We start from the raw sequence: 26,242 nt of genomic DNA on the forward strand, positions 1-26,242 counted from the left end.
ACCTGAAAAACCTCTCTGACTTTGACCACAAGAAACAAGCATATGTGGATTTTTATGCCAGGGAAAATTCTTTCATTCATTCAACAATGAATTCAGTGTCATGAACACCCACTATGTGCTGGGACTGTTCTAGGCACAGAGATACAGAAGTGACTAGAACACATTTTGAGTACCTACAACCTGCAGTGCTTTCTTGGCCCTCTATGCACTTCATCCTCATAAAACCACCCTATCTCAATTTGTAAATAAGGAAACTGAGACTCAGGTGAAATTTCTCTAGCTCTGTGAGTAAACAGACTGGGTCACAGATTTGAATCCATAGCCTGAGCTGGAGGCAGAGGGCCCTAGAGCTGAGGATAGGTCACTCTTCCTTTATACAGACCCACAAGCATTCAGCATAGGGGACATGAAGGATGAATTGGGTGACAAGGCAGGATAAGTAGGTTGTGACAAAATGGCTATTCTTGTCAGATTGGGGAACCTGGACTTTATTCTGAAGGGAATGAGGAGTCAGTGGATGTTACTCAGGGAGTATGACGACTTATGCTATATGTACTTCCTGTGTTTAATCAACACATGATTATGGAGTTGGATCACAGACTGGGCTTCATTCTAGGGGTAAAACTGTTACAAGAGAGACAGTACCTCTGCCCTTACTGAATTGGTAGCCTAATGTATGGAGCGATGAGAAAGAGGTTGGTGTTTTCCTGAAATTCTGTTTGAAACACAAGGAAGTACAGGTGGGAAACAAGATTGAAGAAATAAACAGGAAAGTGGTTTTTAAAAGAGAGAGCTTTGTAAGTCATCTTGAGGATACCAGGGATCCAGTGACGAATTTTAAGCAAGGCAGTGACATGATGACGTGCCGTGGTTGCTGAGAAACAGGGGAGAGTCACAGATGATGCCTAGGTTTCCGGCTTGGGGAACTGACTGGATGGTGACGTTGATACACTTCACTGAACTAGAGACGCAGGAGGAGGAGTTCCGTTTAGATTGTTGAGCTTGACCTGCCTGTGGGACAGCTGAATGGAGACGCTCAGTTGATGGGGGATGGGGGTGGGGATATAAGACAGGGAGCCCAGGAGAGAGAACTGAGCTAGAGATGCAGATTTGTGAGCTGTTATCACATAGCTGAAGCTGTGAGAGTGGACAGGATACCCCTGGAGAGTCTCCAGAGCGAGAGCGAGGTCATAGGAGGGTCTGGGGCAGAACCCTGGAGAAAGCCCGCATTGAAGGTCTGGGCAGAGGAGGAGGAGTCCAAAAGACCACAGAGAGTGTAGAATGCACCAGAGGTTTCCCTTGCACATTCCCTATGTCTCCTCAGGCAGCAGCGTGGGCTGATCACCGGCGCTGGGCTTTCTCTGTCCCCCAGCACAAACCCTCTCCTCTGCCACTAGAGAGTTCATCTTGCAGGTCTAATGGAGTAATGAAGCCATTGATTCTGTTAACAAACATCCAGTTCACTACGAGACCTGTAATGGGAATTCATTTTGGAGGTCAACACAGCTGTCAATGGGACAGTTTTTCCCCAGAGGCCTGTGGCTTTTCCTGCTGTACGCTGGCAGAAGTTGTCTTGCCCAGCAGCAGAAAAGACTGCAGAGTCATTAATGCTGCAGAGCATCCGTGAGCTGGTGGATCCTGCCCAGGGCCATGAGAAGGGCCCTAAAATAGGTCAGATAACAGGGAACTATGTCCCCTCTGAAGTGCTTTGAATAACCATAGAAAGCCACCATCATCACCACTAAAACATTACCTCCCACCAGAAAATACATCTTTAAATCTTTCTTTTGAACAAAAAAGTTTCACTGTTGGAATAATTGTATGCTGAATGAATGTTTTTGCTTATTCTACAAAGACAGACTCAGAACTCTGTATGTACCTGGGGTTTATTCGGTAAATGCTGGCACTGTAGAGGTAACATCATCCGTCACTGTTCTTAGAAACCCGTGGGCCAGGCAAGGAAGCAGGGTGACAGTGGATATAATGAAGCATGGGCCACGTGCTGTTAGCACCCAGAAGAATGGCCAAGTCCACGAAGGTTTCAGAGAGAATGTGATACCCGTGTAGGGTCTTAAAGTCTGTGTGTGAGTGCCAGAGGAGAAGAAGTGAAATCCAGGCAGAAGGAACAGCATACGCCAAAACAAAGAATCATAAAAGGGGCCGGTAGTGTATATATGTCCATGCCACTCTCTCGCTCTGTCACATAGGGAGGGTGGGAGGGAGGGAGACGCAAGAGGGAAGAGATATGGGAACATATGTATATGTATAACTGATTCACTGTGTTATAAAGCAGAAACTAACACACCATTGTAAAGCAATTATACTCCAATAAAGATGTAAAAAAAAAAAAAAGGGGGGGGGCTGGTGCATTCACAGACTGATGAAGCTTTCATATGCCTGGGGTATGGGAGGAGGGAAACAGGAAATAGGTCAGACTGTGAAAGGCCTTGTATGTTGTGCTAAGGAATTTGGACTAAGCTTAGAGAGCCAGCCAAATGAATAATGCCCTTGGCTGGGGGTATTACTCTAAACTATTATCTGTCTTTAATACCTCACTTCCTTTCTAACACAACAGACGAGAGTTTAAGATAAGATTTAAGAGAAAAAAGACCAATAGATGGAGAGTGGTGAGTACAAGATGTGGGGAACATCGTCCTCAGAGGACTTGGAAGGGTAGGCGGGAGGAGCTGGGACCAGTCTTAAGGGACCGTTCCAATTACATGTGCTTTTATCGTTAGTACAGTAACACACAGTCCAGGGACTCAGTAAATAAGTCTTCAGGAAGCAGAGCTTCATTTAGCAAAGCCAGCTTAGCTTTGACGGAGATGATGAGAGCAGGAGCCACCAAAGAGAGGGAAGGCCGTGGCACTCCCCGCCCCAGAGGCTGGCCTTGCTCGAGAGCCAGAGTCGCACTTCTGGACCTCGAGTAGGCACACCTCCTGGAAGTGGGGCAGATACTGCCCAGGCTGTGATAGGGAGTCGCGTCCAGGAGCAGTACGGAGGTCCAGAGCCTGGAAGCCACAGCCCTGCGCTCTGGGAGGGCAGAGCCGGGACAGGTGCATGAGGAAGAGAATGCTGCGGCTGGACCATTGCCTCTGCTCTTAGTATTTTCTCCTCGTCTGACAACCCAGTTTGGGATAAGGACACCTTCCCTTCCTTTACCATTCAGAGAGCTCTTTCTGCTTTTCACAGACTCCCTGAGGAACATTTCCTCAGCCAGTCACGGCCCCCGCTCTTCTCCAGCTGAGCTCAGCAGCTCCAATCAGCACCTTCTCCGAGAACGAAAATCCTCAGCCCCATCGCACTCCAGCCAGCCAACCTTGTTCACCTTTGAACCCTCGGTGTCGAACCACGTGCAGCCCGCCTTGTCCACCAGTGCACCTCAGGAGTATCTCTACTTGCACCAGTGCATAAGCCGGAGAGCAGAAAACGCAAGGTAGGCCAGCAGTAGTTGGTTGAGCAACCGCTCGCAGGGCCTAGTACCTTTCAGACTCTGCTGTTTAATTTTAAATACGTAAGAGTAAACTATTTTATCTTTCCAGGTGGGCAAATATATAATTATAAAACAAAACATCACTGTTTTTGCTTAGGCAACCTTCACATTTTATTCGTATCATCTACGTTGCTATACAATAATAATTGGATTCCAAAGAAGCCTCCCATTATCAGAAATCATGCTATAAAACTTTTTGGTTTAATTTGAAGAAAAGGCATTAGGAACTAGAGTTTCAGAATTGCAAAAAACAAAGTCAGTGCACTTGTTGGCCCTAAGAGTATAACTATAAAACCTTAACATTGTGGAACAAATCCTTATCTCACGTTTGCTCTAGAGCTACAGTTCCATGTGGCAGCCACTCTCCACATGTGGCTATTTAACTTTGAATCAGTTAAAATTAAAGAAAATTTAAAATTAAGTTCCTCAGTTATACTAGCCATATCTCAAGTACTCAGTAGCCACACGTCTAGTGGATACCATGCTGCGTAATACAGATATAAAACATTTTCATCATCACACAAAGTTCTAGAGCAAGGACTCCCTGCTCTGGAATAAGTTTTTGTTTTTCTAACACCATCAACTCTAACAGGTGCAGAGCCTGTACATATTTTTATTACCTTTTATTCCCATTGTTAGGGTAAACGAAAGTGCAGAGCTGGTGGGCTTTTGCCAGAGCTGGTTCCCAATTCTACCATGGCCAGCAGATTGTAAATCATGTTCCTTAATGAATTAATTTAGAAATATCTAATTTGTGTTAGGAAAATTAAGGTAATTAGAGAACTGGCTGTATTAATAAATCATGTCACAGAGTATTTTCGTGCATAATCTCACTTAAACCAGTTAAACACACTGAGAGATCGCCAGGGTAGATCATTTATCTCCATTTCATGGATGAAGAAACTGAGACTCACAACTAATAAATGACAGAGAGAGGACTAGAACCCAGGTTTCTCCTTTCTGGTCCTGTATTCTTTTCTCTACACTGTGCTGTTCTGGTTGTGGTTTTCTGAGTCATTTTCATGCAACAGAACCTCCCAACACTCAGTTTTAAGTCTGCCTGAAAAACCCATTTTCCTGAAGCAGCGTTGATTCATTTGTGAACTTTCACTAGTTCAGTCGACTTCCATCAACATACACGTGAAGGGCTGAGTTCTAAAAAGGTAGAATGAATTAACCAAGATCACTGAACTAGTTAGTACCTGATTCTCATGAAGCACAGACCAGAGACAGTATAGTAGAATGAAAAGTACTTTACAGAGTGAAAAGTATTTTGCAGTCAGTCAGTTATGGGTTCAAATTCAGGTTTGGCCACCTCTTTGTGACCTTGGACCACATATTGAGCCTTTTTGACCTTCAATTTCCTTATCTGCAGAGTGGGAATAATTAATTCAAAGGCTTACTTAACGAGCATAAAATGGCAAAACATACCTAAGGTAGCCAGGAGGTAGGAGGTGCTCAGGACATACTGCCAGATGCTCTCCTGTGCCGCCTCCCCTTCTACTACATGTAGGATTGCCTGGTAGTAGAGAATGCGAGGTCTTACAGTCATAATTCTAGTGAAAGACAGAGCACTTTATATTAGTGCCTCTCAAACATTAATGTGCCTATGAAATACCTGAGGGTCTTACTGAAATGCTGATTCTGATTCACTGGGCCTGGGGTGGGTCCTGAGATCCTGCCTTTCTGCAAAACTGCAGATGATGTCAGTGCAGACTGCAGAGCATACTTTAAGTGGAAGGCTTTATATAGTATTAACAACTTGCCACCACCTCCAGTCCCATGGTACTGCTAAAGCAACAGCGAACACATATATAAATGTCTCTGCTTGAATTAGCAGCTGGGCCCACTCTCTGTACCCTCACCTCCTCTGTAAAACCTCTTTTAAATCTTCCTAGCTGGAATTCATTTTTCTCTGAATTCCCATAGCAGTTTTTGATGATCTTTCTCACAGCATTTGGAACTTCCTACCTCGTATTACGGATTTTTATATTAATATGTTACTGCTCTTTGGGACAGGACTCAGGGCAGAAAGTAGGTGCATAATAAATATTTGAACAAATCTGTGCTATGGAGGTAACATAATAGATGAGACAGAATTTATCTACATCTGGGGAAGCAGCTTAATTGTAGGGCCTTGATCAAGTTGTGCTTTTCTCTGTGTCTTTGTTTTTACTTGTGTGGGTGTGGGAGCGAGAGGGTGATGAGCAGGATCTCAGGGAGATTTTAAAAAACAGTAAGTTCAAACAGTGTTTGTAGAATTCCAAGCAGGAAAGGAGGGCGGGAAGGAAGTTTTCTTCAGTCTAGAAGGATTATGTAGTTCTTGGTAATGGTGGAGTAGCATGCATGATACTAAACATACTGTAACAATTATAAACTGTGGACAAAACATTTTAAAATCCTGTTCAAAGGCACTGAAGAGCAGTCAAAAAGCAGGACTGATTTGACTCTTAAAACAAGGGACCAAAAAAAAAAAAAAAGAAAGGGACCCACATTTAGCGAGATTCAATTTACATGGCTTTTGCTATGAAGGAAATTTCTATAACATATCATCCCAAATGTCAGTATACAATGAGAAATTGCTGGACATCTGAAGAAACTGTAAAAGTTGACCTATAGTCCTAGAGAGCTCAGGTCATAGAAACAAATTAAAATCAACCAAGTTTTTGGAGCTAGCATACAAAGACTTTAAAATAGTTGTGTTACTTGCTTTAATCTATGGTGGGAAGAGGGGCTGGATAATGAGTAAAGAGATGGTGAAATTTAGGAAAGAGATAGAAACTTTGAAAAAGAACTTAGGAGTTCCAGTTCCGCTATGGTGGCAGAAGCCACCACAGACTTCTGTCCCTCCCACTAATTACAGATAAAAACTCCGGACAAAATATAATTACCCAAAGACTCTGTAAAGAAAAAGAAAGGAAGCAGATTATGGAGGGGAGCAAAACTTGGAGATGTGAGTACACAGGTAAATCTTCTGTCTCTGGTGGATTTGTCCTGAGAGTGGGCTCCATCACAAAGCAGCACAGTGGGGCAGACTGCTGAAACTCTAATAGAAACCTCATGTTTCTGGTTAGAGGAACCAGAAAAGGAGCCCTTTGGGGACTGGAAAGGAGTGGAGTATCCCAGTGTGGAGAGAGCTAGTGAAGGCAATTCCTGATTCTGGGTATAAACCCACACAAGTCTCAGGCTCACCTTGAGCTACCCATGTGTGGGACAGACTCAAATCAGCATAACCAGAGCTTTGTGAACTAAACTGAGATTTTTCACTACCACACACAGAGGAGAAACAGAAGTTACAGGTTGAACCTGACCATATTGATTGCCTGCAAAAACGAAATCAACATTCTGCAGAGGATGATAAAAGAACCCAGAGTCTACACAACATAGTATCACAACATTCAGAATATAATCCAAAATTTCTCAGCCTACAGAGAGCCAGCAAAGTAATTCTCAAGGGAGAGCACAGTTGCCAACCCCAATATAACTAATGTTGAAACTACTACACACAGGTTTAAAAGCCCATTTTATAACAGTATTCCATATGATAAAGGAAAACACACTTGAAATTAATGGAAAGAAAAAGAAACTCTTATCAACCCAGAAGTCTATATTCTGCAAAAGTATTCCTTCAGGAATGAAAACAAAATTAAGACACTCTCAGATGAAAGTTAAATAAGAGAATTTCCAAGAGATCTGACTTAAAAGAAATAATAAGGCTAAAGCAAAGAAGTACCAGAAGGAAACTAAGATCAGGAACGAAGAAAGAGCAGCAGAAATAGTAAATATCTGCATAATTATAAAATACTATTTTTTCCCTCCTAAGTTTAAAATACGTATGAGTGCTGAAAGCAAATATTAAACATTATCTAGTGGGGTTTTTATCTGTTTTTATTTCTGGTAAAGGAAGAGCTCTTCTGGTAAAGGAAGAGCTTCCTTTACCATTTTTGGCCATGTGAGTCCCTGGTAACAGATTTTCCCAGCTTTCATTTATGTGGAAATACCTTTATTTCACCTTTATTTTTTAGAGATATTTTTGCTGGGTATAAAATTCTGGAATGATGGTTTTATTTCGGCATTCTAAAGGATGCCATTCTATAGTCTTCTGACCTTCGTTGTTTCCGATGACAGGTCAGCTGTTCTTTTTATTCTTATTCTCCTGTATGTAATGTATCTTTCTTCCTCTGAATGATTTGTTTTCTCTTCTTTTAAAAAAAATTGTGGTAAAATACACATAATATAAAATGTACCATCTTAACCATTTTTAACTGTACAGTTCAGTAGTATTAAGTACTTTCACATTGTTATGCAACCAATCTCTAGAACTCTTTTCAACTCTCAAAATTTAAACTCTCCACTCTTAAACAACTCCCCATTTCACCTTCCCCCAGCCCCTGATAACCTCCATTCTACTTATCTGTATGAATTTGACTTCTCTAGGTAACTCATTTAAGTGGAATCATACAGTAGTTGTCTTTTTATGCAGTCCTCAAGGTTCATCTGCATTGTGGCATGTGTCAGGATTTTCTTCCCTTTTAAGGCTGAATAAATATTTCATGTATATTCCACATTTTGTTTATCTGTTCATCCATTGTTAGACCCTTGGGTTACTTCCACCTTTTGGCTATTGTGAATAACGCTGCTGTGAACATGGGCTTATAAATACTCTTCAGGACTCTGCTTTCAGTTATTTGAGGTATATACCCAGAAGTAGAATTGCTGGGTCATACAGTAATTCTATTGTCGCTTTTTGAGGAATTGCCATACTGTTTTCCATAGTGGTTACACCAATTTACAACAGTGCACAAGGGTTCTAGTTTCTCCACCTTCTTGCCAACACTTGTTATTTTCTGGTCTCTTGATAGTAGCCATCCTAAATGGGTGTGAGGTAGCATCTCATTGTAGTTTTCATTTGCATTTCCCTAATGATCAGTGATAGTCAGCATCTTTTCAGGTATTTGTTGCCAACTGGTATATCATTTTTGGAGAAATGTCTACTCAGGTCCTTTGCCCATTTATTATCAGAGTCTTTTGTTATTGTTGAGTTGTAAAAGTTCTTTGTATGTTGTGGACATTAACCCCTTATGAGATACATGATTTGCAGATATTTCCCCCATTCTAAAGACTGCCTTTTCACTCTGTTGATTGTGTCCTTTGATGCACAGAAATGGTTTTAATTTTGATGTAATCCAATTTATCTCTTTTTACTTTGGTCACCTGTGTTTTTTGGGGGTTTTTTTTGCGGTACGTGGGCCTCTCACTGTTGTGGCCTCTCCCATTGTGGAGCACAGGATCCAGACGCACAGGCTCAGTGGTCATGGCTCACGCTCCCAGCCGCTCCGCGGCATGTGGGGTCACCTGTGTTTTTTATTTCATACCTAAGAAATCATGGCCAAATCCAATTTCAAGAAGATTTTCCCCTGTTGTCTTCTAAGAGTTTTATTGTTTTAGCTCTTACATTTAGGGCTTTGATCCATTTTGCATTAAGTTTTGCATACAGTATAAGGTAAAGATCCAACTTCATTTTCCTGCATGTGTATATCTAATTTTCCCAAAACTGTTTGTTGAAAAGACTGTACTTTGCTGTGGAAGAGATCTTTCCCGTGGTCTTTGCATCTTTATTGAAAATCATTGAGGGTTTATTTCTGGACTCTGTATTCTGTTCCCTTTGTCTATATGTCCATCTTTATGCCAGTACCACACTGCTTTAGTTACTGGAGGTTTGTAATAAGTTTTGAAATCAGGAAGTGTGAGACCTTTAACTTTGTTCTTCTTTTTTAAGATTGTTTTGGCTATTTGGACCTCTGACTGATTTAAGTTTTTTTCTTTATCTTTTTTCAGCAGTTTGAATGTGATATTCCTAATGTGTGTTTTTCTTTATATTTACTATGTGTGGGGTTCACTTGCCTGTCTGATTCTGTGTGTTGATATTTTTGATTCAGTCCAGCAAAATTTCTACCTGTATTGCTTCTGCCCCATTTTGTCTCTCCTTTCCTTTGAGGCTCATATGAAACTTCAGTTACTCATATGCTAGACCACTTGAAACTTAACCTACATGTCACTGATACTATTCTTTTTTTTTTTTTCTATCCTTTTTCCTTTCTGTGCTCAGTTTGGATAGTTTTGTTTTGTTTTGTTTTGTTTTTTGCAGTACGTGGGCCTCTCACTGTGTGGCCTCTCCCGTTGTGGATCACAGGCTCAGGACGCACAGGCTCAGCGGCCATAGCTCACGGGCCCAGCCGCTCCGCGGCATGTGGGATCTTCCCAGACCAGGGCACGAACCCGCGTCCCCTGGATCGGCAGGCGGACTCTCAACCACTACGCCACCAGGGAAGCCCTGGATAGTTTTTTTAATTCATTTTTCAATTCTAGGATTCCCCCCCCTTTTTTTTAAATAATTTTTGAAGGGTAATAGAAGTACAGTCAATGCCATATATATAAAATGTCCTCATGCCCCTTTGTAATGTGTCCTTCCTTCTACCATATTCCTCAGAAACCACTGACAGTCTTTCTGTCACTACATTAGTTTTCATTTTTTGGAATTAACTTGAATGGAATCATAGAGTATCACTATTTTTTCTGACTTCTTTCAATCAGCATAATGCTTTTGGCATTCATTCATGTTGTTGCATGCATCATTAGTTTTTCCTGTTTATTGCTGAGGAGTAATTCAATGTATCTTTATATCACAACTTACTTATCCAGTCACATGTTGATGGGCAGTTGGGTCGTTTCCAGTTTCGGCTATTACAAATTAAGATGCATTTGTACATAAACAGTCACTAACAAATCTTGTATGGACATTTGTTTCATATCTCTTGGGTAAATACCTAGAGAGCTAGGTGGTTTACTGGTTAATTCTGTCAAATATTCAAACAAAATAGTACAAATATTACCCAAATTCTTTTTAGGAAACGTAAGAGGAAGGAATCCTTTTGCAACTCATTTTTATATAACCAACATAACTCTACTACCAAAACCAACAAAGATTATGAGAAAGAGAATTACAAAGCATTATTCCCTGTGATGATAGATACAGAATTTCTTTTTTTCTACAAAAAAGTATTAGAGGGCTTCCCTGGTGGCGCAGTTGTTGAGAGTCTGCCTGCCGATGCAGGGGACACGGTTTCATGCCCTGGTCCGGGAAGATCCCACATACCGCGGAGCGGCTGGGCCCGTGAGCTATGGCCGCTGAGCCTGCACGTCCGGAGCCTGTGCTCCGCAACGGGAGAAGGCCACAACAGTGAGAGGCCCACGTAAAAAAAATATATATATATATTAGAAAACAAATCCAACAACAACAACAAAAAATATATATATATATATATATTTAAAATGTGTGTATGTATTTTAGGGATAATATATATTAGGGAATATATATGTTTGTATACATCATTAGGGATAAGACACCATGACAAAGTAATGTTCATCCCAGGAATACAAGGTTGGTTTGACATTCAAAAACCAACCGATATAATTCATCACATTAAGATAAATAAAGGAGAAAAATCATATAATCATCACCTCAATAGATGCTAAGAAAGTATTTGACAAAACTTAATACCTCTTCACAAAAAATATTTCTTAGCAAACTGTGAATAGAGGAGAACTTTCTCAAACTAATACCAGACTTCAAAGGATAACCTACAGCTTATATCATACCTAATGGAGAAATAGTAAACATATTCCCCTAATATTGGAGACAAGGAGAGAATACCTGCTCTCACCACTTCTGTTCACTAGTGTACTAGAAATCCTAGCCAGTTCAATAAGGGAACAAGAAAAATATAAAAGGCACAAATATCAGAAAGGAAGATGTAACGCTGTCTCTATTTGCAGGTAACATGATTGTTTATATAAAAACTCCTGAAGAATATAGAAAATACTAGAATTAATAAGGGAATTTAGCAAGGTCACAGGATAAAAGATTATTATACGAAACTTAATTTTTACACACTAGCCTTGAAAAATTGGGAAAATGAACTTTAAAAAATTCTCTATAGGGCTTCCCTGGTGGCGCAGTGGTTGGGAGTCCGCCTGCCGATGCAGGGGACACGGGTTCGTGCCCCGGTCCGGGAGGATCCCACATGCCGCGGAGCGGCTGGGCCCGTGAGCCATGGCCGCTGAGCCCGTGCGTACGGAGACTGTGCTCCACAACGGGAGAGGCCACAGCAGTGAGAGGCCCGCATACCACAAAAAAAAAAATAAAAAATTCTCTATATAGTGATGCCCCCCAAATGAACTAGTTAGTAATAAATTTAACAAAAGACATGCAAGATCTCTTCACTGAAATCACTATCTAACATTGCTGAGGGAAATTAAAGACCTAAATATGGAGAGTCATAATATACTACAGTTATGAATTGGAAGACCCAATATTATTAAAATGGCAATTCTTCCCAAATTAATCTGTAGATTCAATGCAATCCAAATAGAAATCCCAACTAACTTTTTCATAGAAATTGATAAGTCAATTCTAAAATTTACGTGAAAATGCAAAATATGCTAAAATGTGAATAGCCAGAGAGAGTGGCATGGACATATATACACTACCAAATGTAAAATAGATAGCTAGTGGGAAGCTGCCACATAGCACAGGGAGATCAGCTCCGTGCTTTGTGACCACCTGCGGGGGGGATAGGGAGGGTGGGTGGGAGACGCAAGAGGGAGGAGATAGGGGAACATATGTATATGTATAACTGATTCACTTTGTTATAAAGCAGAAACTAACACACCACTGGAAAGCAATTATACTCCAATAAAGATGCTTAAAAAAATGTGAATAGCCAAAGAGATCTAAAAAAAAGAAGAGGGCTTATACTACCTGATTTCAAGACTTTCTGTCAAACTACGGTTAGACAAGACAGTGTTGTATTGATGAAAGGGTAAACATACAAATCACTAGAACAGATTAGTGAATCTAGGGGGTAGAATGAAAAAATATATGTATGATTTTGACAAAGGTGCCAATAGGGAAATGAAAGTCTTTTCAACAAGTGGATATCCATATAAGAATTTTTTTAATTTTTATTTTATATTGGAGTATAATGTGTTAGTTTCAGGTGTACAGCAAAGTGATTCCGTTATACATATACATGTATTTATTCTTTTTCAACTTATTTTCCCATTTTAGGTTATTACAGAATATTGATCAGAGTTTCCCTGTGTTATACAGTAGGTCCTGGTTGGTTATTTTAAATATAGAGTGTGTACATGTCACACAAACTCCCAGTCTGTCTTTCCCCCAACCCTTCCCCACCAGTGACCATAAATTCATTCTCTAAGCCTGTGAGTCTGTTTCTGTTTCATAAATAAGTTCATTTGTATCATTTTTTTTTAGATTACACATATAAGCAATATCATATGATACTTTTCTTTCTCTGTCTGAGTTACTTCACTCAGTATGACAATCTCTAGGTCCATCCATGTTACTGCAAACGGCATTATTTCATTCTTTTTAATGGCTGAGTAATATTCCATTGTGTATATGCACCACATCTTCTTTATCCATTCATCTGTCAATGGACATTTAGGTTACTTCAATGTCTTGGCTGTTGTAAACAGTGCTGCAATGAACATTGGGGTGCATGCAATGTCTTTTTCTATCCATCTCCCAGAGTAATGGAAATAAAAATAAAAAACAAATGGGACCTAATTAAACTCAAAAGCTTTTGCACAGCAAAGGGAACCATAAACAAAACATATAGGAATTTTTTTAAAAACCTTTGCTTCATATCACACTACTCAAAAGTTAACTCAAAAGTATCAGAGACCTAAATGTAAAGTCTAACATTGTGAAACTTATAGAAGAAAACATCTCTGTGATCTTGGGGTAAACAAAGATTTTTATATAGGATTTAAAAAGCAGGCATCATAAAAGAAAAAAATGATAAAGTAGTTGTTATCAAAGTTAAAACTTGCTCTTCAAAAGATCCCATTAAGAAAACCAAATGGCAAGTCACCAAATGTGAGAAAATATTCAAAACACATATCTGACAAAGGAGTTATTCGTAGAATATATAAAGAGCTATTACAAGTCAGTAAGAAGACACGCAACCAAGTTTTGTTTTAAATGGGCGAAAGATTTGAACAGACACTTCACAAAAAAAAAAAATAGATATAAGAATGACCAATAAGCTCACGAAAAGATGCTGAAACATCATGGAAATGCAAATTAAAACCTCAGTGAGGTTTTGCTTCGTCTCCCCTGGAATGGCGAAAACAAAAAAGACTAGCAACGCCAAGTGCTGGCGAAGTATGTGGATGGGCTTTATCCATGCACTGCTTCTGACATTCACATTACACACTAGGTACTCTGGAAAGAGGAATAATGCTTTACAGTTTACAGCGCTCTTTTATGTTAGTTACCTCATTTGATCTCCAAAATAATCTTACAGGGTTACTTTTGAGTAGGGACTTTGAGAGAGAAGCAGCTCGTTCATCTCTGCCTAGCATAGACATAAATATGCCTGATGATTGTAGTGAAATAGTATTTACTGAGGCCAATAATACCAGCCTTCTGTCTCTCCCCTTCTACATTCATGAGGGATCCTGATACAGTTACAACAAATGAAACATCTTAGAGATAAAACCATGACTTTTTTATTATTACTCTTACTATACTACTAGCCACTAACATTTCTTCAAGTACCAGATAGTATGTATTCTGGTTAAAATGACTTCAGTCCTCAAACTCCAGCTCTTCCACTGAGCTAAAATAACTAATAATTCAGAATAGTAACTATTGCCAATGGAAGGAGTTTTGAATGACACTGTCAAGACAAGCAGAATCTTTTTTGTTTTTGAAAACAAAGTAGTTTCACTAGATTTATTTTTGCCCTCTAGCTGGATTCTAGCCAATCTCTGTCTTCTTATTTCAAGGAGACTGTTAAACCTGTAACATGTGATGTGTTGTGGTGTGTGGTGGGTCACATGCCCTGGAAAGCCATAATTCTGGTGAGGGTTGAGGAAAGTGAAATTTCAAGTAACGAAATTCCAGAATGAACGCATCACTGACCCTGCAGCAAGCACTATTCTACAGAAAGATAGGGGGTAAAAAGTAAAATCAGAAATGTCCATGGAGAACTTACCTGTGATTAATCATTTCTAAGGCTCATTCTCCCAGTGGCTTTGATTGACCAAAGGCAGAATATACAGCTTTTACCTTCATTTAATTTCACAAATACAGCTTCTCTCTGTAACCACAGAGAGAAGGCAGGCTCAGTATTGCAGCCAGAAGAGTTTGAGATACAAAGATCACCTCACCTCTTAGAGATTGTGGGACAGAATTTTCTGACTTTTCTTCCCTCGCAGGAAGGATCCATTTGGAATGAGTCAGATACAGAAGGATGGTCCAAATGACCTCTTAGGATTGCCAGTGACAGGTACAGAACTCTAAATGGTGGCTAATTTACTTACAAGCATTCAATTATACTCCAAATTAAAAAAATAGCAGAAAAAAATTAAATTGGCCCTTTATTGTTATAAGGTACTTGGCATCTTGTAGAGTGGAAGGAGTGAAATTGTGGTGTAGTATGTTACCATAACATGAGAAAATGTACAAAAGAACAAGTGCAAAATAAAGTGGCTGGGAAAAGCTAGGAAAGCATTCCTAACAGCCAAGAGAGAGTTTTGGGTTGATATTAAAACCAAAGCATGTACAAGTGGTGGTGTGATAGCCCCATCCACCTGGGGCTCTGGGAGCAGCTGGGAGCCAGGAATGGAAAGGAAAAGCTGCTGGGCTTGGGGGAGCATTTTCTCCCAAACTTCTCTCTGCCCCCAGGGAGCTCCCCTATACACTTGTGTTCGAGTATCTTCTGGCACCATGTCTGCCATGTATCGTTTCTCCTCACCGGATGTGTGAGGGTAATACCTGTCCCTCAGAACTGTCAGGAGGATTAAAAGCTACATCACATGTGATGTGCCTGGCACAGTACTGGGCTCATTTTATGAGGCCTCTGTCAGCCCAGAGCCCTGGAAGAGAAACCTTTCTCCAAATCCACTGCTTCCAGGTATCTGTCCCAGAAAAGCAACTCAGCACATCATGGTGGCACAGGCCTCAGTAAAGGCCTGCATGAAAGCAGTAAAGGCCGCAGGACTTCTAAGTGCTCAGAATTCCCCCTCTTGATTCTTGTCCAAAGGGAGCGCACTGTAGCGGTGTGGGTTTTGGGCAGGGAGTCCAGGGACCTGGGTGCTGGAACCAGTTCTGCTACCGTCCAAGTGTATACCTTTGGGCAAGTTTGTTTCCCTTGTTCAACTCCTTTCACCTGATTCTTGAAGTAATGGTCAGTCCCCCTCAGTGCATCGGTATCATCTACCACATGCCAGGAACTATGCCAGGGGACAGGATATGGTGCCCTGCCTTCTAGAAGCACAGGGTCGGGTAGGAGTGGAAAGACCCAGACCCAGATAAATTTCACACGAGATGAGTGTTGTGATGGAAGCAGAGTGCTGTGGGAGCAAAGGAGGAGTGGTGAGTAAAGTGACAAGGAGACTTAGAGGACCTAAAACACCATCGTGGAGCAAAAAGGCTTCTCTGGCGCTTTGTGTAAGATTTTGGCGCATCAGGGAAACATTCCAGAGAAAGGTAAATTATGCAAGCCCAGGGCTGGAGCTCAGGGAGTGTGTTGAGGGATGAGCGAGTAGTTCTGTGACTGGAGAGGAGATGCCACGACAGCGGGAGGTTGGGACATGAGCTCATGTGTTCTGAAGAGGAGGGGTTTCACTCTTCTGCTCCAGAGGGTTCAGGCCAAGCTCAGGAAAGGGCACAGCAGCACCAACGCTTTTCTTTCTTTCTTTCTTTCTTTATACATTCATTTGCTTATTTATTCAACAAACATTTATTCACTGTTTACTATGTGACAAGCACTGATCCCGGTGCAGATGAGAGAAATGAATAAGACACAGTTTCTTCTTTCCTCAAGGAAATCACAGTCTGATGGAGGAGATAAGTAACAATGGTGCGTAACACAGATAACAATGGCTGCCTGCTCCAGGAACAGAGTCGAGCAAGTGATGGCTTGTGCTGGGAGGTAGAGGATGTAAGAAACAGCTTCAGAAGATGTGCCACTTGAGCCGAGTATGAGCTCGCCAGCCTGGAGTAAGAGGCCTTCCAGACAGAGCAAACCACACAACAAGGCGCGGAGGCCTGACTGCCTGGGGCATGCGGGAACACCTGGGCAGTTGACTGAGTAGACCCTAGAGTGGGAAGGGGAACTGGGGAGGGGAGATTGGAGAGGTGAGTTGGCGTTGGAATATGACTCGGTCCTAAAGGCATTGAGGCAGTTTTGAAAATGGTTAAGCTGGGAAGTTAAGAAAGTCAATGTGAGCGGGATAAAGAGGATCAGAGAGGTCCTAGGCTGATGGGAGACGAGTTATTACCCCTTTCGTTATTGCAGAAGAAAATCAGGAGGACCTGAACTGGGGTGGATGCAGTAGGACCTGATGTGATTATTGAGTGAGAAATCATAAGGTAACTCCAGATTTCGGCTTGAGTGGCTGGTGCCTTTCCCAGACTGGAGAGTCAGGAGGAAGATGAGGAGTTCACTCTTGCATATGTTTAAGGTGACTGCAGTATACCTGCAATGCTCTCCCCACCCCTGCACCACCTTAAAATCTTTCAAGGACTCCCATTCTCATCAGCCCAGGCCTGGCCCCTCCACGGCCATCTCTCAGCCCCGCCTCCCAAGGCACTTGCTCCAGCCTGAGCAGCTTGCGTTTCCTTGAACTTGCCAGATTGTGTTCTACTTCTGTGTCCCTCTAACTGGAACACCTTTTCCCTTCTCTTGCCTTATGCCAGGCCAGTTGCCAGAGTCAGTTAGAGGTGACATCTTTGGAGAGGCCTCCCCTGACATTCTGTACCACCACCACCACCAGGGAGGGTTGGTATAAATCTGTCAACAGCCTCTTACTCACTGGCTTGATTATAAGATTTGCACGCAAAGGGACTTCCCTGGTGGCTCAATGGTTAAGGATCCGCCTGCCAATGCAGGGGACATGGGTTCGATCCCTGGTCCGGGAAGATCCCACATGCCGCGGAGCAACTAAGCCCGTGCGCCACAACTACTGAGCCTGCGCTCTAGAGCCCACGCTCTAGAGCCCGCGAGCCACAACTACCGACTGCGTGCCTAGAGCCCGTGCTCCGCAACAAGAGAAGCCCACTGCAATGAGAAGCCCACGCACCGCAACAAAGAGTAGCCCCCGCTCGCCACAACTAGAGAAAAGCCCGCGCGCAGCAACAAAGACCCGATGCAGCCAAAAATAAATAAATTTATTAAAAAAAAAAAAAAGATTTGCATGTATGTCAACTCCTCTACCACTGTGCCCCCTCCCCCAGGGCAGGAGGCTTCTCTGTATCCATTGTGCCCGGCCCAGGTGGAAAGTAGGACATCCATAAATGTTTTTTAAATGAACAAATCCAGATAGGGCATCCACCAGCGCTGGAAATTCCAAAAGACAAAATGAAAGGCACCACAGACAAGCGGACAGATGTGAACAACGTGAACACCTTACGTCTACCATTGGCTCCCTGGTCCTCTGCTTCAGGCACTTCGTTATCTAAAGGCTAGATGTTCAGTGATCTAGGCCATGCCTGTCGCCTTGGTTATGCGTGTGGAACGAAATAGGAAGGAGGGAGAATACGGAGGACCAGAGAGGAGGGCCGCGGAAGGTCTGGGGACTGAAATGGAAGTCCTAGCCATCAAGGATGCAAGTTTACGCAAGAGAGAGCTTGGCTGCTGAGACACCTGTTGCCCTTCCTCTTTCTAAGCTGATGGGCCTTAGTTTCTATCGCCATCTGGTGGCCACATCCACACATAACAAGCTCCCCATGAGCTGAGAGAGCTTGTATAAGACGGAAGTTCCATGGATCGGCCTCGGTGGGTTAAGAGCTGCCCACCCCCCTTAGAGATAGCATGCAACTTTGTATGTATGTGAGGCTTGCCTTATTCTGGTGAGAAGTGCCGAGAGCTTTTAATCAGATTCTTAAAGAGGCATATAGCCTCCAAAAAGCTGAGAATCACCACTAAATGACAGTTCTAGAATAGTGATTCCTTTATTTCCCCCAAATGGAATCCTATGAAGAATCCTACTGTAAGAGAGAGAAAAGCAGACCTGAATCTCTACTTGCTCAGAACATCACCTTCTAATTTCCTAAGGCGCCTAAGCAGAACACAGAATCCAGTTTGGAAACCCGGCTAATACACCCAAAGGGTTGTGGAGTTTCAGAACCAGATGGACCCTTAAGAGCTATTGAGACACACCAGGTCCTGCCTTGGGGAAGGAGACTTGGTGAAGCCCACAGAGCATATCAGTGGTGGAAATGGAACCTGCACAAATCCCTTCGCCGCCCCCCCCCCAGATCGTTTTACTTTTTAAATCTTATTTCCCTAAAACATGAATTTTTAAAAAGTAATAATCAAAACCTTTTCTGTCCTGAATATAGTTCCCAAACAGGAAAACATTTTTCCTGTAGAATTTTAGTCTTCTGGAAAGAGATATTTTCCCCTCTAAATGCCTCTCAATGAACCATAATATATGATAGAAAATAAAGCTATGGCTTACATTTGAATAGTTCTGTATAACTTAGAACAGTACATTAGCTGACTTGTTTTACAGTGGGAAAACTGAGACTCAGATAAAATGACTTGCTATTTTCTGATACCAACTTAAGGGTTCTTTCCACTATCTCACAGCCTTTGTATACGAATGCATATATTTTGTGGCACTGAAAACAATAAACAAGTGTGTGGTATAACTAGCTTGTTGATATATATTTGGGAAGGTAAGACCAGCCTCTGCTCATCACAGCCATTTGGGAGTAGGGGAAGGGATAAAGGCTAACACTGAACATATACTTACTAGTTACACTCGAGTCCAATTTCTAAGCAACCTTCAAAGCATGATTTTAATCACCATTTTTGCAGACGCATTTACTAAAGCTCAGAGAGAAAACGTGCCTTGCCCAGTTAACCCTCAGGCCTGCCAGCCTCCTCAGCCTGTGCGTTCCACACCACCTAGCTGCACAGGGTTTGAACAGGCCCGCTTGCCTCGCTGGTGGGCAGCCCTGGCCTCCTCTAACCCCCGCACCCCCTTCTTTCTGTCTCTTAGGAGCGCCAGCTTCTCTCAGGGCACCAGGGCCTCGTTTCTCATGAGGAGCGACACGGCCGTGCAGAAACTCGCCCAGGGCAACGGACACTGTGTCAACGGGGTCAGTGGTCAAGTCCACGGCTTCTACAGCCTCCCCAAGCCAAGCAGGCACAATACAGAATTCAGAGACAGTACCTACGACCTCCCCCGGAGCCTGGCCTCCCATGGCCACACCAAGGGCAGCCTCACAGGCTCTGAGACGGATCACGAGGACGTGTACACCTTCAAGACGCCCAGCAACACCCTGTGCCGCGAGTTTGGGGACCTCCTGGTGGACAATATGGATGTTCCGGCCACCCCACTCTCAGCCTACCAGATCCCTAGGACGTTCACACTGGACAGGAACCACAACACCATGGCAGTCGCCACTCCTGGGGACTCGGCCGCAGCCCCCCCACCCCGGCCCCCCAAGCCAAGTCAGGCAGAAACACCTCGATGGGGCAGCCCTCAGCAGAGGCCTCCAGCCGGTGACAGCAGCAGATCGGCCTCTGCCGCGGCGACCATCCCCAGGCGCAACACCCTCCCAGCCATGGACAACAGCCGACTTCACCGAGGTCAGTGTGAGCCCTTGCTGAGGCCGGGGGAAGGGAGGGAGCACAGGGGTTCTCCGTAGTGTGCTGGTTCTCGGTCATCCATGCCAAGGAGACTTAAGTCCCACCCAGGGGACCTGTGCTACCCACAGGTTTAGGCATCTTCCACCCAGACCTTTCCTAGTTTGTCCTCCAGCACTGGAGGCTGTTAGTAGACGCCACAATGGCAAGAGTTTAGCAGACCCTGCCTGAGAGAAGTTACTGTTCTACTAAGGAGGTAGAACATTCTTGGTTAACCACAGTACAACACATTATGGGTTTAGAGGTCCAAATCACAGGCTTTTATTCATTTATAAATCAAACCAAAGATTTCAAAAATAAATTTAGAAGCCTAGTCCAAACTGGAGCCAAACCTTTGTGGACCAACAGACTTTTAAAATCAAATCTACTAAATATTTTCTAAGCCACATTTGAATCTCTGGTTAAAGTCTGAACGTCTGTCTGAAGTATTAAATTCTGTTGCTGATTTCCCACTGAGAGTATTCCAACTCTGCCTATAACCTCCTCTGTTTGATGAAAAAGTAGAATAATATTAATTCCTTTCGTTTGGCGTCTGCTAACACTGGGGCTACATCCAGAAGCCTGGGAGGAATTTGTGAGCTGAGGAGTGATATGATAGAAGCAATCCCTTATCATTAGGGGTTGAGAGCAGTATCTTCGGAGTATCAGTAAGACTCTGAGCCACACTGGTGAGGGTGTGGGGAAGTGTCAACACAGGGATTGACTCCAGTGAGTGCACATGGCTCTTCCTTCCTCTGTCGTAGCTTCTTCCTGCGAGTCCTACGACTACCCCCAGCGTGGTGGAGACAATGCGGGCCGGTCCACCGAGTCCGTGAGTGATGCAGTCAGCGCTTTTCTGGTGAGTGGGGTTTAGCCAGGGGTCCTTAAGTCAGCTCAGGTGGATTAAAGGTCACAGGCATGGAACTAAAAACACAGCCCCAAAGCATGATGGCCTCTCCCTCTTAGGAGCCTGCCTGGCTTCTTGTCTCAGTTCAGAACCCTGGGTTGAGTTTTTGGAAAGTAAGAGGCAGGTATCCTGATCTGGAAGAAATGTGTGTGCTTAGGTGCAGCAGCCTGTAAGGCTCATCACTGTGGGTAAGCAGGAAGCGTCCAGGATGCAGCGGACGCAGGCGCCGGGATGGCGGCTCTAAGGCAGCATCCTTGCCGTGAGGTCTCACCAGGCAGGGCCGGTGCTCCGAGTCAGGCTCAGTGGCAGAATTATGGTTTGCGTGCAGGACCCCAGGCTGCCCTGAGGAGGGGGCTGATGACAGTTCTCCGAGGTGTCGGGCCCAGCTAAGCTGACTAGGGCCTGGCTTCAGGCCCACTGGAAAGACTGTGAAATCAGGTAACTGAAGCAAAAGCAGCTTAGTTGTGTGTCTGGAAAGACAAGGCAGGAGTTAAAGGAAGGCTGTGGCCAGGGTAGCTGCATTGTACAGCCCCGTGGCAGCTCTGACTGCAGCCCGGCAGTCACACTGAAAGCTGGGTTGGGGAAGCACACCTGCCCCAGACCTCACCTGCCAGGGCCAAGGCTTCTCTTACGCTCCTTGCCCTGCCAGTGGCAGGTGCTGACCTGCCAGTGATGAGTCCGGACCTGAGGAAGAGGGAGGGTCCTGAACCAAAGCTCTGCTTGGTCAGGCATTCAGAACGCCTCGTGGATACTTTATACTAAAGATTTATCACAAGTTATAAGTAAGCTCCAAGGGATCATGGAAGCTGGAAGAGACCCACAGACCGCGTTTCTTCCTGTCTCCTCCTCTGCTTTCTTAGTTGTTTTTCCCAGGGTCCGCCTTATAGGTGCACAGTACACCCAGCTCAGGCTTTCCTTGCCTTGTGTACAAATTCTCACCCCTTCTTGTTTCCTGTCACTAGTAACAGCAGTATTTCTTTTCGCTCCTAGCCAGGGAAAACAGTGGTAGGCCGATCGGATAGCACCAATTCCGAAGACAACTACGTGCCTATGAATCCAGGCTCCTCCACCCTGCTGGCTTTGGAGCGAGCAGGTGACAATTCCCAGAGTGTCTACATCCCCATGAGCCCGGGGCCCCATCACTTTGACCCGCTTGGCTACCCCACCTCAGCCCTTCCTATGCACCGAGGCTCCAGCCGAGCGAGTGAGATCCAGCCACCCCCTGTCAACCGCAACCTCAAACCTGACCGGAAAGGTAAGTCCACTGTTTCCTCGTTCCATCTCTGGACAATGTTCAGGGACTGTTCGCATTCATTTAGGGATCAGGTGGATCCTAAATTTTCTTGCAAGGAAGTGGCAGCCTCCGGGGCCTAAACCAACCCAAACACACACACACACACACACACACACACTCTCTCTCTCTCTCTCTCTCTCTCTCTCACACACACACACTCACACACACACACTCACACACACACTCACACACACTCACACACACTCTCTCTCTCTCTCTCTCTCTCTCTCTCTCTCTCACACACACACACACACACACACACACACACACCCCAAATTCATCCCAGTGGTCTGGCACCCTAGGGACTGGCTCTTGTGGACCCTTGATGAGCAGAAAGAGTGCAGGAATCAGAAGGACAGGATGGATTCAGGTGCCAGCCCTGCCACCTGCTAACATGTGATTATAAACAAATCATCCTGTGTCTCTGTGCCTTATTTCTCATCTGTGAAATGGGAAGTGTGAAACGTACCTCCCAGAGACATTGAAGGACATAGATAATACATCTAAAAGTGCTTCATAATGTATGAGATGTAATTCAAGGATGAGGTATTTGTATTAGCTCTGGGGCTGGGCAAGGTAGAACTGACAGAGCAGTCCGTGAAAAGATACACTATGCTATAATTGAAAGGACTGAGCTTTCGAACCAGGTAGATGTGGGTTGGAATCCTTAGCCAGCACTTCCTAGGTGTGTGACTTTGAGTAGATCCTGTAAATTCTCTGAGCCTCCGTTTTCTTATCTGTGAAGTGGGGATAGTCATGCCTGCCTTCCGGGTTTGGTGAGGAGGAAAGCATCTAGGACATTGACTCTAGTGCATGGCAGGTGTTCAGTAAAGTTAGCTCTGTGCCCTCTGCATTTAGACCAGGAAGAAGTGCTGCAGTGCCAAGTGTCAGGTCTGCCTCGACCTCATTCTGCAGGCCTGGATCAGTGGCAGGGATTCAAAGGGAGAAGTAGAGTCACTGGACAGACCTAAGCCCCCTTCGGGCTGGCCAACAGAGAATGCAGATCTCAGCATTTGGATTGAAGCCTTCAGGACTTGGTGACGTTCACCTTCCTCCACTGAAGGCTCCACAGTCCTGGTGGGCAGGGGGCAGTCATGGTGGCCTTCTCTATGATGTTTCAAATATCATCTCTTGTCTTCATATGCAGTCACAAATCCACGGAAAACAGTCTGTTGTCACACCCTGTGTCCCCACTTTAGGTTCCGAAAGTATGATTACCATAGGTACGGTGCGAAGAATATAAAATTTGGCATCTGAAGACATGGCTTCAGGGCCTGTCAGCATGGGCAGAGATTGTGTAACCTTGCTGAGAGCTTCAGTCTCCCCCTGAACAACTGGGATGAATAGGAATGACTCATAAATGCACTTGTGTGTCACGTGTAAGTGTCTGTATGTGTGGCATTATCATCATTGGCTGATGACTCGACTTTCTGTTCCTGCTGCAGCAAAGCCAACACCACTTGACCTGAGAAACAATACTGTCATCGATGAGCTCCCCTTCAAGTCACCCATCACCAAGTCTTGGTCCAGGGCCATGTAAGTGTCTATTTGTGGACACGGGAACTTGGAACAGGGCCATCAGGTTGGTGAATGGAATGGGTCACTAGGCCGTGTGCCAGGAAGGCTCCGTCCTGCTGCTGATGGCTGTTGGTAGCTCAGGGCTTGGTTTTCTTCTTCTGTGAAGGGAGAAAAGTTGTCCCCGCTCTGTATCCGATCTTAGTCTGATAATGGAGGGCAGAGCTCTGTCTGGGGGTGTGAGGGCCAGGGCCCGGCGGGAGGCTGGATGTGCCCCAGGGTTTACTCCCTGTCTTCTCCCCACAGCCACTCCTTCAACCCGGGATCCACCCAGTACTGCCGCCCCATCTCCACACAGAGCATCACCAGCACGGACTCGGGAGACAGCGAAGAGAACTACGTCCCTATGGTGAGTCCTCTGGGGTCCCCTGGAACCCACCTCTCACTCCTCCACTTCCCAGCTCACTAATTCACCCCGGCCTCAGGCCACCCACATTATTTGTGATTTAGTTTGCTGCTGCAAATCCGTCTTGAGCACATACGTGTCGAGCACTGTGGGGTCATCGTCAGAGGCAAGGAAGGCACAGTCCCTGCCCTCAAGGAGGCTGCTCTCTTAAGGGGCAGAGAAGGCCTGCCTCTCTCACGACTGTAACACAGGTGGCATGGTCGGTGTCCCTGGAGAGGCGGTGCTGCAGGGACGCACCCGCAGGATGGGCGATCACACCGGACTAGGGAAAGGGGAGGCGCTGAGGTGGAGTGACCGTGCAGACAGGAACACGGAGAATGATGGTCATTAACTCTGGGCGAAGGTGGAGTGGGCAGGCGGGGAGGTTGGATTGGAGTCAGATCATGAAGGACCCCAAATGCTGTCTTGGGAAGTCTGCACTTGTGCTGGGGCAGGAGGGAGCCCCAGAAGAGTTAGCAGGCCAAGTGGTTAGCTGCTGTTTCAGAATAGTCATCAGCGGCCTGTAGAGAAGAACTAGAGCAGCCTTCAGAATTAACTTCCTTGTTCTATCCTGTTAAAATCTTTCAAAACTAAACGATCTCTTCATTTCCTTATCCCGTTGTTCCCATGACCATGAGGAGGTATGGGAGTATGTCTGTTGAGTGTGTGTTACCCCACTCAGCGGTGGGGAGGCACACGTGTGCATGACTCGGTGTGGTGAAGGCCCTCACAGAGGGAATAAACACAGGGTTCTGCCCCCTGAGATTCCCAGTGCAAAGGGAGTGGCTGCCCAGCACCTGGCAGTTGCTGCATAAATAGAACAAATCTACCAACCAGTAAAGCAGCCGAAAACAAAACAAAGCTTAGGACTGTTTATTGCATTTCTCATTAGAAGGTGTCTTCAGGAAAGTGCCAGACAAGTTGGTCTTGATGCCTGGATGAGACGGGACCGTGGAGCGTGTCCGCTGAGGGACTGGGGCTTTGTGCCGCCTGGGGATGAGGCCCCTCTGCTGAGACCCCTGAGGAGCTGGGGCTGGAGGGACAGGCCGCTGCGGTGTGACAGCCCCGCTCCGGGCCCTGGGTGGGAGCCCAAGAGAAGCAGATCTGGTGCAACAGAAACCTTTCCAGGGTCCAGTGCGTAAAGGACATGTGCTCCCTTCTTGGGGCCAGCAAGCGGGGGCTGATCTGTCCGGGAGATCACAGGTGAGACGCGGCCTGATGCCCTGGAAGGGAGGCAGCGTGGCACAGCGGGGTAGTCCTCCCTGCTCACCAGCTGTGCAGCCGTGGGCAAGTTGCTTTACTTCTCCGAACCAGAGTTTTATCTTCGTTGTAAAAAATAAGAACAGTAATAATACCTACGTCACAGGATCGTTGTGAGGGTTTAGACAAGAACGTGAGAAGTCCCCGGCGCAGTGCAGGGCACAGAGTCGGCACTCATCGAGCTAGTTAGTTGCTCTTACTCCCAGAGGTGTTGTTTGCCCGATGGTGGGTTAATCTGTTTCCTAAACTAACTAATGGTCTTTCCCTCCTTTGTGATAGCAAAACCCAGTGTCTGCATCTCCCATTCCCAGTGGCACCAACAGTCCGGCCCCTAAGAAGAGCACTGGCAGCGTGGATTATCTGGCCCTGGACTTCCAGCCGAGCTCCCCAAGCCCCCACCGCAAGGTGCCTGGGGCGGGCGGGCAGGTGGGTGGGTGTCAGTCCGAGCTTTGGCGGCCCTGGGGGAGGGGTCCCGGAGGCCAGCTGCCTTCAGCGCAGGCCGGCAGCACTCTGCTTCTGTGACTGGGCCGTGCCGTAGCCTGGGTCTCCGGGGGCTCACGCGCCCTCACTCTCAGCACACAGGTACCCTGAGCCC

The 26,242-nt window shown here is 45.0% G+C and overlaps 1 protein-coding gene across 1 annotated transcript in view; it reads left to right on the plus strand.

Annotated features, from left to right (window-relative positions):
- GAB2 (GRB2 associated binding protein 2) overlaps window positions 1-26,242 on the plus strand; it is a 174,400-nt gene that overhangs the window by 143,440 nt on the left and 4,718 nt on the right. Inside the window, exons 3-9 of the mRNA XM_082659670.1 lie at window positions 3,193-3,436; window positions 19,598-20,190; window positions 20,991-21,085; window positions 22,124-22,388; window positions 23,873-23,963; window positions 24,249-24,351; window positions 25,927-26,052. Of these exons, the coding sequence (XP_082515796.1) occupies window positions 3,193-3,436; window positions 19,598-20,190; window positions 20,991-21,085; window positions 22,124-22,388; window positions 23,873-23,963; window positions 24,249-24,351; window positions 25,927-26,052 (1,517 nt within the window). The remainder of the gene's footprint in view (window positions 1-3,192; window positions 3,437-19,597; window positions 20,191-20,990; window positions 21,086-22,123; window positions 22,389-23,872; window positions 23,964-24,248; window positions 24,352-25,926; window positions 26,053-26,242) is intronic.

Source organism: Grampus griseus (genome assembly GCF_964374135.1).
Source record: "Grampus griseus genome assembly, chromosome: 8".
Lineage (NCBI taxonomy): Eukaryota > Metazoa > Chordata > Mammalia > Artiodactyla > Delphinidae > Grampus > Grampus griseus.